The 14449-nt window shown below is 36.7% G+C and overlaps 1 protein-coding gene across 5 annotated transcripts in view; it reads right to left on the bottom strand.

Annotated features, from left to right (window-relative positions):
• The window catches only part of Herc4 (HECT and RLD domain containing E3 ubiquitin protein ligase 4), a 78062-nt gene that overhangs the window by 25768 nt on the left and 37845 nt on the right, over window positions 1-14449 (bottom strand). For 4 of the 5 annotated variants that reach the window (XM_005360131.3, XM_026785577.1, XM_013351224.2 and 1 more), the window contains 6 exons: window positions 11830-11906; window positions 11426-11550; window positions 9624-9683; window positions 9125-9236; window positions 8423-8612; window positions 6938-7110 (listed from right to left, as the gene is read on the bottom strand). In XM_005360131.3, coding sequence (XP_005360188.1) covers window positions 6938-7110; window positions 8423-8612; window positions 9125-9236; window positions 9624-9683; window positions 11426-11550; window positions 11830-11906 — 737 coding nt within the window. The remainder of the gene's footprint in view (window positions 1-6937; window positions 7111-8422; window positions 8613-9124; window positions 9237-9623; window positions 9684-11425; window positions 11551-11829; window positions 11907-14449) is intronic. The other variant, XM_026785579.1, reaches the window with a different exon arrangement.

The raw sequence follows: 14449 nt of genomic DNA, 5'->3' as shown, positions 1-14449 counted from the left end.
TCTTTAAAGAAAAATACTAAAAGTGATGGTAATAGTTAATTCAACACACATTAAACAACACTAACTTTCTATGGGAAACAATGAAAGCAACTTTATTAATGGCTCCTCTTTCAACACATTAAAATCTTTTCTTGATCGAGCATGATGGTGCTTTTAATCCCAGCATTCAGGAGACAAAGGCAGGGATCTCTGAGAGAAGTTCCAGGTCATCCAGAGCTAGCTTCACAGTGAGACCCAGTCTCAAAAAAACAAAATACCCCAACAAATAGTAACCCTTTTCTTGGGAAGGCCAGTTGGCTCAACTGGTCAGAGCTCTTGCCTCCAAAGCTTGACTGGTCACAGGAGTTGACCCTTGGGATCTACAAGAAAAGAAAAGAACTGACTCCTGCAAGCTGTCCTCTGCTCTTCACATGTCTGCTGCACTTCTTCATGTACACAAAATAAATGGAAAAGAAATCATTTAAATAGCATGTTATGACAGTCCATATCTCGTACTCTAAACAAAAAGAACATCCATTGAGTTGAACCCTGGTCTGAGTTCTGGACTAGCCAGGGCTGTAGTGGGATTATGTCACAAAACAAAAGTCAATCTATTAATGAAATCAACATCTATCCCTAATAAACCTAAACTTCTGAGAAAGCAGAAGGAAAAGAGAGAAGATCATCAACTGGATGTATAGATCTAACTGGACAATTTCGGTATTTTAAAGCAATAACAAACCTCCACAAGGAGGAATGAAAAGACAAGACAAAGAAAAGGTGCAAAGATATGCATACAGTTCAGCTTCCAATGAGACTTTAACACAAACCATCTCTAGCCACTGCACCTTCAGAGGGATGTGCTGTAATGAACAGCCACTGTTAACTTTTAGTAATGAGAAACAATTTTCAGATTCCAAATGTTTGCTTTGAAGGAAAATTAGAACAAACACTGCATTCCACTTCTACAAAGAACAAGATCAGAAATCTTAACTGCAGACTTTTGCCTTAAAACCAGTTCAAACTGTATGTTTCAATAAGAGCCATGATTAGACCTAATGGTGCACATTATTTCATTCAATAATCTTGTAAAAACAGTACTGCTTTTATTTTCAAAGTCATGTTTTTAATCCCTTTATTTTACTGATTAAAAACATTCTGAGCTCTTTTCCTGTTTCTTTGGGGTGGGGTGGAGGGAGACAGAGTCTCACTGTGTAGGTATGGCTTCTTTAAAACTAGTTATGAAGACCAGGCTGGTCTCAAACTCTAAAGGTCTGCCTCTTTCTACTTCTGGAGGGCTGGGACTAAAGGTCTGTGCCACCATTCCCTGCGCATTTTTTCCCCAATGTTCTCATCTGGAAAAAGCAACCAGAGTGAAGCTGTTATTACAGAACCAAGGCCTACTTAATAACGGAGATGCAAAGTGATAAATACTGCCCAGACTTTTATAAAAGAAGCTGTTGCGTCCTGCCCTACAGACTTCTAACAGTTATAGTATTATAGCATTAGCAGCTGCAGTCTTTACTAAAAACACATGCAGCATCACACCTGCACACAAAAATTCTACAACAGCTTTTTCCTCAGATGCTCATATTTTTAAATATAAATACAACCCTCCCCCCACTCCTCCCCGGAGACAGGGCTTCTCTGTGTAACAGTCCTGGCTGTCCTGGAACTCACTCTGAAGAACAGGCTGGCCTCGAACTCACTGAGATCCACCTGCCTCTGCCTCCTGAGTGCTGGGATTAAAGGTGTGCACCAGGGGCTGGAGAGATGGCTCAGTGGTTAAGAGCATTGCCTGCTCTTCCAAAGGTCCTGAGTTCAATTCCCGGCAACCACATGATGGCTCACAACCATCTGTAATGAGGTCTGGTGCCCTTTTCTGGCTTGCAGACATACACACAGACAGAATATTGTATACATAATAAATATTTTTTTTAAAAAAAGGTGTGCGCCACCACACCTAGCTCATATCATATTTTTTCACATCATATTTTAATCACATTTTTCAGTCTAAATTTAATGTCTCTTGTTGAAAATAATTCAGATCCGATTATTCTTTAAAAGAAGCATTTTAGTAGAATATAAATACTTTTATAATATTAAAAAAATAACTCAGTTTCCTCCCTCTCCCCACACACTGTTTGAAATCTGAACTATTTTGTAAATGTAAGACATAGAGGTTCTGGAGAGATGGCTCAGCAGGTAAGAGTACACATTGCTCTTCCAGAAGACACAAGGCTGGATCACAGACCCTAACGTCTGAGTGCTCACAAATACCTGTAAGTCCAATGCCCTCTTCTGGACTGCATGGGCAGTGCATTCAAGTGCACACAGACATAGGCACACATACTTTTTTGTTTTTTTTTTAAGGTATGAACATTTATCAATGGAAATAACAACAAAATAATAAAAATTTAAAATCAGTGAAATGTTGACTTGGGGGAACTATGACTAGTAGTTAGTGCAAACATAATGATTTAATAACTAAAGAGAAAATAGGTACTATAGCATTTAAAATAAACTGTACTGGAGAGATGGCTTAGGAGTTATGAGCATTTGTTTCTCTTGCAGAAGAGCAGGGTTGCAGCAGCCACATGGTGGTCACTGCACACTGTAGTTGCAGTTCCAAAGAATCCAATACTAACTTCTGATGTCTATGGATGCGTGCGCACGCACACAGAGACAATACTCATACACATAAAATAAAATAAACAAATCCATTAAAAGCATAAATAAAAATATTGGGTATTGAAGGGTTTTGATTGGTTGGTTTTTTTAAGGCAAAAATCTTTCTACACAACCTTGGCTGTCCTGAAACTCACTAAGTAGACTAAGTTGGTTGGCCTCAGACTTGAAGAAATCCACCTGCCTTTGCATCCCAAGCATTGGAATTAAACGTGTGCTCACTGTGCCTGGATCAGAAGAATTATCCAAAAGACATGCCTACAAATTTATACATAAAACACACATACACCTACCTCTCTGAATGGTATGCACACTTACAAGCTATCTTACAAAGCTACTTTTTCTCTAAGAAGCTCTTAATCCTTCAGTTAGTATATTTTCCCTTTTCTAGCATTTATGCTATATCATAAATATTCACTTATCTGTACATATATCTTTCTAGTTTACCAGCTCAAAGGTGGAAATCACATAACTTCCTATCACTAAATCCCTACCATCTAGTATAATAACAAGCATACAGTAGGCACTCAATAAATATTTGCAAAGGAAAACACAGAAACCACAGGTAAGTTAAAAAAAAAATCCGTATATAATTTCTACTAAAAAATGTTCAAAATAAAATCTAAATTCTGGTCACAATGCTTTGATTTCTCATTATAATTTAGTATTTTGGTTAAGGAGTGACTATGCTGAATAAATATATGTTCTATCCATTCATCAGTTTGAGGGTTCCATGCCCCTACCCCATGTGTGAAAACCAGTACAATACATAGCAACAAAACTAGACAGACCAAGCAAGTCATTTTCTTTTGGCACACTGGTATTGCTACAATGTACTGTGTAAGAACTCAAAAACCAACCCAATTACTACCCAATAAACTTATTTATCTCATTATAGATCCATTCCTGACAGCAGGTGCCAAAGGTATTTTCCTCATGATGCCATTCAGAACACTGGAAATATTTTCAACTTACAAAGTTTTCCAAAGGACATGACATATGGGAGGAAAAAGCACATCCTGAAATGAACAGTGAACACAAAATATAGTTTTCTTGGTCCTAAATCTGCTCCTAACTTAGGTGGGTCAAGGAGCAAACTGAGGAAACTTCCCCTAATTCTTAATCACTGAGCAGAGAGAAGGAATAACTAACATAGTGTCTTTAAAATCTTTTTAAATTAATTTACATGTGTGTATGCTTTCAAATGAGAACCCAATTTCTGTCTAACCCAGTAAGTCAAAGGTAGTGATTTCTTCCCATCCAAACAATGTGACAATGAAATCTCTGCCATCAGAATATATAACAACTTAAAAATTATATACCTTAGGATCAGCAAAACAGCTTAGGAGGTAATGGCACTTGTCACCAAGCCTGAGAACCAGCATTCAATGCCTGGGACCCACATGGTGGAGAGAACTGACTCCTACAAGTTGTCCTCTGAGTTCCTCATGTGCACCATGGTGCATGCTCACTAGCATACATTCAACACACATATACATACAAAAATAAGTATTTAAAAACATTAATCTTAAGAAACTATCAGGGTGGTATTTTATTGGTAATTACTAATCTGCATATGATAGAGAAAATCTTGTTCAAAATCACAATTATAGGGAACAGAACCAAAGAGATTAAAATGTGTTGCATTGATTCCAGTCAGGAACGGCACTGAGGTGGACAAAGAAGCACACTCAATGAACAGAGGACCTACACAGCAGGAGTAAAGCAGCCCTGAGCCCAGTCCTTAGCTCTGCACATATACACACACATAAATAACACACGAAGCAGCCTAAACACAAGACAGTATACATAATGTACTCTACAGAGTTTGAGCATAATAAAAGTAAAGCCCACTCCAAACATGTGTACAGATGCACAAGAGGCTTAGCGTGTTAGAACGAATCCCTCGCACGTGGAGCTGCAGAAGGTTGAGTTTGTCTGATGTGTGGGTTCTCTGGAAGAGCAATATATGCTTAATTTTAAGTCATCTTCCAGCCCCTAAGTATACGGTAACACACTACACACTCATTAATGTGGAATAAAAATAGTAGGGCCTTGAGAAGCAGATGGGAACTTCTCTTTCAACTCTATAACTTACTAAATTAATACTGAGCTGTTTTCCAGTTTCTTTCTTTGGTTTTCTGAGACAGGGTTTCTCTGTGTAGCCTTGGCTGTTTTGGAACTCTCTCTGTAGACCAGGCTGCCCTCGAAATCAGAGATTCACCTGCCTCTGCCGCCCAAGTAGGCATTTGCCACTACTACCTGGCAAAATTAAGATTTCTTTGGTTTGTTGTTCTTTTTATCTTTTGTGTCTTAATTTATATAAAAGGACAAAATACCATCTATACAAGTATATTTTTAAAAATCTTTTAAAAATCGAATAACGTGCTCACATGTATTATATAAAGAGGCTACTAATGCTGGATACTGTTTGCAAACAATAAATATAAGATTCCACCCCCATACCAACCTTGAACATTAAGAAGGTGGATCTAGTATCTGGCATGGTTTCATCAAAATCGTCTCTGGAGCTACACTTGGTAGATAATACTAAAATCCCAGCATACAGGAAGCTGAGGCAGGAGGATCATGAGTTTAAATCCAGCTGAGGCTATACCCCAAAACCTAAGACTTAGACTGTGGCTCCAGTAAAGCATCTGCCTAGCACGTACAGTTCAATTCAGGGACACAGAGAAAACAAAAACAAACATAAAAGGGACACAAAATCTTTGAAGTACTGTCTAAAACTTTTATGTTAAAAAAGGTGCAGATGGACTCTTAATAGGGCTCTCAGTAGAGACTGTGGCTTTGAACTGTAAAGTCCAAATTGGGATTATAAAAGTTCCTCCCCACCCTCTTTCTTTGAGACAAAGTTGCTCTCTGCAGTTCACAATGGCCTGGAATTGTGCTGATCCTCCTGCTTCAGTTTCCAGTGGAATTTCTCTTGAGATAAAAGACAGGGCTAAAGAAAACCAGTATTAAGAGGAATAAAGATAAGCAGATAATGGATACAAAAAGAGTAATCATGTAGAAATACAGTCCAGCTGAAGAAGGACGGTTCATGAAATATTAGAGAAAATATCATGGAAAGAAAAACAATCAATCATTTGAATCCTAAGCAAAAAGCATACAGAAAGGTAGAGACTCATGCTATGATGTTACAAGATCTTCATAATTGCAGTATGCTGCACACTCAGGCCCTGATATGCTGCAAGAAAGTCTTGTTCTGGGAAATGAATGACCTGTTTTCCTAGGAAAGAAATTGCTATCACCACTTTAATTGTAACAATGAGAACAGAAGTAACTCCCTAAAAGTCATGGGCATACTAAAAAAGGTAAAAGAAAAGTTCATCAAGTTAAGTAGTTGTGAAACACCCAGGAGCTTCACTTCAAAAAACAAAACAAAACAAAGCAAAGGTAAATAAATGATCCACAGGGTTCTTTGATACAAAGAACAAGGACCTATCACCTTTGTCCCCTTTATAGTTTACTTTAGTACTGAGCAAGGAGAATCTGAAAGTATAAAGAAGTTGTTATGGAAAAGAAACTATATTTATATGGAGTTTTCAGTCTATTATGGGCTATGAACACGTGCTTCTCCCTTAGGTCATGTCTCATCTAAGTAGCAACTCAAGAATACCAAATGGCATAACAGAGATATACCTACCAACTGTCAGGGATGACTCAAATCCATCTTTAATGAGACAGCTGAGACTCTATTTCTTCATGTAACTTTGCACTTCTACAGTGTAAAGTGTACTATTTCTTACACTGGGAAAAAGGGCAGGAAAGAACAATAGGCAAATTAATGAATTATATATGGTTTCATTTTCAAATTAGTCAATTGTTTCAAATGAAACATTCTACTTTGATTGAGGCCATTAGTACCTGACACCAAAAAAATAAATTTTAAATGTTTGTAATTACAAGGGCCCAGTCACTTGTATGTATATGACAACTCCTTATAACTAAAAACAATGTATCATTAAATTAACACATTAGGTTACTTACAAAAAAGGGTAAGAATTCTAATTCATTAAGATGCTATTGTTCTGCCCAATTGTAGGCTACAGATGCCTAACAAACTCAAGTAAATCCAAAGCTACAAAGTACAAACATATTACTTGTAAAGGAATTATGAGAAATTATAAATAACTTCCAAATTTCTTTAATATGTATCTTTTATGCCATTCTAATATTAATGTTAAAATGAACATTACAAGCTGTTAGTAGGAATGGGAAGAGGAGAATAAAGGACTAATGGACATACCCTATGTAATATTTCTAAAACCTTTAATGCAGTATGAAGAAAACTGTTGAAAATTCTTCTTTCAGAAGGGGGAATGCCGATCTTGTAGAGTTTCAAAAGATGTACCACAACTTCCTTAAAAAGTTCTACTATCTTGAGGAATAGTGGAGGTTCAAGTATTGACCACCAGTTTTCTGTTATTAAAAGGGTGAACATGCAAATAAAATGAATAAAAAAAAACCAGAATTAAAAAAAACATACTAACTTTTCTTCTAGAGCAGTGGTTCTTAACCCTTTGAACATTTCAGGAAGATGAATATAACAATGATTTATAAAACATCTCTAGGGCTTATAGATAACTTTCCTCACTATCAAGATAAAGGATAATGTTCTTAAAATCTCTTAAAAGTAAATATAAAGTATGAAAGACCTACTGAATTCACATTCTCGGTATCCTAAATTCTATTTAAATTCATAAATTGCAATTAGAAATCACCACAGCTAATATTAAAACCAGTTATTAAAATGTTACTGAAATCAGAATTATTTTTAAACAAAATACACTTTAAAATAGTATTGTTCAAATATTTAAAATTCCAGGTTTTATTATTCAATTTAATATAGAAAACTGAAATATTATGAAGTAACAACTTTAAAAATCCAAGGAACTCTGGGAAATCAGAAACAGGAATTTAATGTAAAGTTGTCCTATACTGCCTTATTCATGTTATTACTAATAGTTTCTAAGTACAAACACCACGAGCCTATGAGATGAAGCAAGAGGAATGCACAGCCTTCTGGAGTGGCCTTACTTTTCCACACGGGCTCACCCCTTCAGGCCCCAGCATTCTATCCCTCGCTCACTGATTCTTCCACTCACCTCAGCCTTACCTCTCAGCCTTTAAGTGTTTATGGTGACTTTATACTTCAATATATTTCAGTTCCATATACCTAGCACACACTCTTAGCAAAAAGACACTAGATTACCCATACCAAGTGTTAGAGATGAATCCACACCATTACAAGAATTAAGGTGAGCAAAGTTAGACCAAAACCCAGAGAAAAACAGAGACTGAACTGCAAATTCAGGAATCTTGTGCATAAGCAGAAATACAAAATTAAAAAAATGGAAATTAGCAAAGGAAGGAACTAAGAGGAAAAGGGTTGATATCGAGACTCAAGAATGACTTAAAACCAATGTTGTTCAGTTTCAATGGCTCTTCCAGTTCTTTATCAGCAAGATCATTCAAGGAGATGGGGGGAAAATACAGGTTTTAATTGTTCTTAATACTGTGTCTGTGTTATACTGAATTAAATTCTATATTTAACATGATTCGCCTTCAGCAATTCCAACGATCAGAATCAAATACCCAGGAAAAAAGCCAATAAAAGAGAAAAATCTTTTCCATGTAGAATGATGTCAAATAAACAAGGCAACAAACAAGAGAACTCATTTTCATTTAAAGAGAAAAACATTTCAGAAGAAAAAAATACTAAAATTCTTACCAAGTACTTTCAGTGGTGCCTTTTCTAGGTTCACAAGAGCTGTACCAAAGGGAATTGCTATTGTTGTGAAATTGTTGGAGTCACTCATCAGGGGACATTCTGGTAGAGTAAGATAAAACCTCAATGCTTCAACGTCAGGTAAGGAGCTAGTCAGTTTAGGTATAAGATTCTTTTCCAAACTAGCTGCCACCTATATTTTGACAAAAAGCAAAGCCTACTTCATTTAAAATGAATGCACTTCACAAAGGAACATATGCATGTTACACACATAACAAGAGAAAAGAAGATCCAGCACTACAAACAAGAAATGCTGACTAAAACAGAAAGGACAGCAGATGTCAATGGTTATTCTGGAGCAGAGTGACAACTACTGCCTAGGCACTGCTAAGAAATTTCAAAAATCCTTAGTGTAATATCAACTTAAACTCTCTACCATAAGGCTACTATAGCTATTAAAAGACTTAACTGAACATTAAACATTAAACATTCAGAGTCTGCTACAAACATCTCAAAAGACTAATGTATCTTTAACATCTAAATTACAAATACTTTAAAATTAAAAAACTTTTTTTAAATCACAAAGTATGTCAGTCTATGAAACACAAGGATAATTTGTTTAGAGACATAAAATCTCTGTAAAAACAACATGTAAAAATCCAGCAGCTAAATAAAGTAACTATATACAATCACGTAAAAACAAACCTGCTGAGATATCTGAGGATGGTCAGGTTGTATTAGTTTGTGGAATAGGAGTCTAGCAGCATTCATATCAACCCCTGAAAATTTGGGACCTGTTCTATAGTGATCATCATTGCTAAAAGAGAAAAAAGGGAGAGAGAGAAGGTCATTTTCCTCGGTGTTAGAGCCACTTGGCTGTTTGCTCCCAGGCTGCAATGAACAATCCTCCATCTGTGCTCGTGATAAACTCAGTGGACGGGGAACTTGTTGGGAAGGAGGTAACAAGAGTGAGAAGGAGGTAGGAGGGCAATGAGGGTTACAGCATCAAAGCAGAATTATATCCAAGTGTGAAGTTGTCCAAGAATTCACTTTCAAAAACAGAAAAACTAACGATTAAAATATTAATATTTTCATTTCAATATATAGATTTCTACAAGTATATACTAATTCTTCAATTCTTTAATATATTATACAATTTAATACATTTCAAAAAGGTTCAGGCAATGAAGGAATTGCCACTTACCTAGTGGCTAAAAAACTTCCATTTAGGCAACCAGATGAAGAAAATGTTCCATCTATCTCACTAAAAATAAAATAAATGAGACATATAACTATTTATCTTTCGTTTTTAATAAAAATTTAAATGACAATTTAGACCTAGGCACAGTGGCACGTGGGCAGAATCTGATCATTTGGGAAGCAGAGGCAGGAGAATCTACAGCTTGAGGCCAAACGAGGCAAGACTGTCCCATTTTAAAAAAAAATAATAATGACAGAAATGACTTAGTAATTGCTGTTGTATAAGCAAGAGGGCTTAAGCTTGATCACCTATGTTTGCCGAGCTGGGGAAGCAGAAGAAAGAGTCCCTAAGGCCCAGCAACCACTGAATCTAGCCTAATCATAGCAATTTTAAGGGTCAGTAAAGGACCTGGCCTCAAAAAAAAGGGAGAACTGAGGAAGATTTTCAGTGTTGACCCATGGCCTCTATACATATTCCCAAACATGTACCTGCATACATACACACATAAACATGTACCTACACAAATGCACACAAATATTTAATGTTACAAAGTACTTCTCTCACTACTCAACTAAAATAACCAGAACTATGTAAATCACTGTAGATAGGATATATAATACTTGATAAAGTTATTAACTGTCTGACTCAAACTTAAATACATTCATTCATCTTTAGTTTGTAAAGTGTCTGTCTGTCACATAAAGACATTACCTTGGATTCCCTGACACCCACATAAAAAAAACAGGTGTGGCATGTGCCTGTAACTTCAGTGGTGGTGATGGCGGAAGGGTAGGGACAAGGGGATCCTAGAGCTGACTAAACAGCCAGCCTACGAGCCCCAGGTCGTGCTTCAAAAGCTAAAGTGGTGAATGATGGGGAGAACACTTAACATAGACTCACACTTCCACATGTCCATGGAAACAAGTGAGTGCAAACATCTGTGCACACACCCATACACAAAAGACTAAATTCAAGGAAATACATTCATCCTTCCAACACCTAGGATTATATAGCCTTGGTTGGTCTGGAATTTGCTATGAAGATCATGTTAGTTCTGAACTCAGAGAATCACCTGCCTCTGATTCCCAAGCATGGGTCAATCTTAAAATAATTTTTATTTAAGTGGAAGAGAACTCACTTCTCCAAGTTGTCCTCTGACAGCCACATATGTACAACAGCACATGTGCACCCACACACATAAGCAAAATACATAAATACTAATTAAAAAATAACAACCAAAAAACCCAAAAAGTATTAAGGAAACAAAGGAATGCACTTTAAATGGAATTTAAAAATAGCTCTGTTCCACACTATATCAATTAGTTTCACATGTACGAAAAAACTGAAGCTTTGGGGCTGGAGAGATGGCTCAGAGGTTGAGCACACTGGCTGTTCTTCCAGAGGTCCTGAGTTCAATTCTCAGCAACCACATGATGGCTCACAACCATCTGTAGTGAGGTCTGGTGTCCTCTTATGGCATAGAGGTATACAGGAGGAATATTGTATACATAATAAATAAATCTTAAAAACAAAACAAAACAAAACTGAAGCTTTTAAATAAGATCTTTAAAATACCCCCTATGGAAGCTTAAGTACTCAAACTTTTATATACAAATCACGCAGAGAATGACAGTCAAGGAAATATTTAAATTAAGATTCTTGGTGGGGGAGAGGGCAAGGGTGGAAGGAGGATGTGAACAGATGGGAAATGAATGGGATCAAGATGCATAATGTAAAAGGAAAGGAAATTCTCCACAAATACTGCTCTAATGCACAGGTATGTGTGAGTAAAATGTCTCCCATACTTGGCTATCTCCACAGGAAACCTCCCAGAAGGATAGCTGAGCCACTTCTGAATCAGAGCTTCATTTATTGTCCAGATCTGCTTTGAAGGGTCAGGGCATCTGAAGTCATCTGCTGGGCCGCAGCTCTACGTTAATGAGATCAGTCAGAGGAAGAGATGTCACAACACAAAATTAAGAGCCAATATTTTTGTTTGTTTATTTCTGTTAAGAATAGTAGTCAATATCTCCTAAATACCCAAAACAGAAACAGGAGATAGCTTAGGGGAAAAAAATTCTTTTGTAGACTTGAAGAAAAAAATATTAAGATAATAATCTCTAATATATTAAAGAGGAAGGTAAGTTTCTAAAATTACACCAACTTATTTGAAGCTAACTGATTACTTATATAATAATTATATTAGTACCTGAGGACTAGAATAATGTGAAAAGCTTTGATCTCCACCTGAGAAAATTCTTTTGACACAGAAATAGTCTTCAGTAGCTACAATTTAAAAAAAAAAGTAAAACATTAGATTCCAAGACTTATATTTTCCAGAACATTAAATTTGCAATACGAATTGTCTTGATCATCTAACTAGGTTTCTCGGGACTCCATAACATGAAATGGCTTGGAATGATCTGACTACTTGGAATGAGACTGAGCAAATGATGAACATGAAATAACCCCACAAGCCTAAGTACCATTTGGAAATTCCTAAGATCTTCTTCTGATCTGTAGCCATGCACAAAACTGTTTTCTAGTCTGTATTTCACATTTTGGCTTAAACAATATAAAACTAGAATAATTGTTATAAAAGATAGGTTAGAAGAAAATAAAATAAAATTTTATTTTATTTAATTAGGTAATTAAATAAAAGGCTTGAGATCTCAGAATTTGGTGAGCAGAAAGAGAACTGCTCATCTGATACAGCTTGGGTGACATATCAAGACTATACCTCAAACAGCAAACAGAAATTCATTTCTAAAAAGAACATGGGAATATTGAAGCAATTTTGAGTAAATACTTCATAATGCATAACTATCTCCATTGACTGTCTAAAACAATGATTTCTCAATTTGTTGAGTCACAATCCATTTGAGGGTCAAATGACCTTTTTACAGGGATCACTTAAGACCATTGAAAAACACAGATATGGGCTGGAGAGATGGCTCAGAGGTTAAGAGCACTGACTGCTCTTCCCGAGGTCCTGAGTTCAATTCCCAGCAACCACATGGTGGCTCACAACCATCTGTAATGAGGTCTGGTACCCTCTTCTGGTCTGTAGGCATACATGCAGACAGAACACTGTATACTTAATAAATAAATAAATTTAAAAAAACCCACAGATATATGCATTACAATTCCTAGCAGTAGCAAAAATCAGAGTTATGAAATAGCAACAAAATAATTTAATGACTGGGGGGGAATCACAACACTAGGAAAATTAGGACCACTGATATAGGTGACAGATATTCATCAATAAAAATTAAGCTAGGGGCTGGAGAGATGGTTCAGCAGTTAAAAGTGCTAGTTTTGCAAGTGTGATGACCAAGGTTTAAAACCACTGTTTAAAAGAAACCCAGATGCAGCTAGGTATGGCACACACTTTTGATCCTAGCACCCAGTAAAAGCAGGTGGATCTCTAAGCTTAAGGCCGACCTGGTCTACAGCGTGAGATCCAGGACAGTCAGGGCTACACCCCCTCTTCAAACCGATGGGAGGGAGGGAGGCAGGGAGGCAGGGAGAGAGCTAGCTCAAGGACAGTCAGGGGTACACAGAGGACCCGTCTTAAAAAAACAAAAAAGAACAAAGAAACTCAGATGCAGTGATCACATCTGTAACCCTAGCACTCCTACATTGAAATGGGAGGTAGAAACAGAAAAATCATGAGAAGCTCTCAGGCAGAGAGAAAAAGCGACTTTCCAAAGTTGTCCTCTAGTCTCCACACCACTGCTCACAGCTGCTAAGGAAATATTAGCTTTTTCCAAGGAAAGGAAAACTATCTTAATTTCCTTGATAACTCCCCTGTAACTAGTAAAACATATGTTTAAAAAAAATCCTCAGTTTAAAAAAACTCAAAATGTAAAATACTATTTAAAATATTTCTATTTTAATTTTTATTTATGTGCATGTGTACGCATAGTATGTATATGTGCGTGAGCGTGTGTGCTGTGTGCATGTGAAGACCAGAAGAAGGCCATGAGGCTTCCTAAAGTTGGAGTTAAGAGTGCCAGACATGATGAGTGCTAGGAACTGAAACTGTGTCCTCTGGAAGAGCACCAAATACTCTTACTTGTTGAACCATCTCTCTAACTACAGGAAGGCAAATTTCATCTGGCTTAGACAACACCGATTACAAGAGTTCAGAAAAGATTTCTCAAAAGTCACAAACTGTAACTCATAGTAGACTCCTTCTTAGCTAACATTGACAAAGCCCTGGGTTTAATCTTTAGCTTCAAAAGAAAACAAATTGCATCCCAGCACTTGGGATGCAAAGGCAGGCAGATGGATCTGTGAGTTGAGCTTCACCTAAATAGTGACACCTCTCTTAACAAAACTGGAAGGAGGGATAAATTCAATTTTATGATATCTCCTATTTATCACTCATTCACCTGTTGTCAGACACCTGAGTTGTCCCTAACTTTTTGCAACAGTGTATTAACAATGACATTGTTGGATAAGCCTTTATAGGCAAGTACTATATGATGCTGTGTCAAAACCAGCATGGGCTTGTCATTCACTATGGAGTCCAGAATGGGCTACACCTGGCAACAATAAAACTAAAAGTAACTATAAAAACAAAAATGAAGTAAAACTGCATTTCTTTTACCACTTCAATGTAAAGAGACCTTAAAATCTATGGTATGAAAGGTGGCAAAATTCATGTCCAGGTGACTAAGTAAACATCATAAACAGAAATGCACAACTTTTTTGTTTGTTTGTTTGTTTGTTTGTTGAGACAGGGTTTCTCTGTAACAGCCCTCTAGGCAGGATTTCAGGAGAGAGAAAGGAAGAGGATGAAGAATCTAGGCACACAGGAGACA

This window comes from Microtus ochrogaster, linkage group LG2, assembly GCF_000317375.1.
Source record: "Microtus ochrogaster isolate Prairie Vole_2 linkage group LG2, MicOch1.0, whole genome shotgun sequence".
Classification (NCBI taxonomy): Eukaryota; Metazoa; Chordata; class Mammalia; order Rodentia; family Cricetidae; genus Microtus; species Microtus ochrogaster.
The sequence above is the reverse complement of the archived record's forward strand: the minus strand, read 5'-3'. Positions and strand labels throughout refer to the sequence as shown.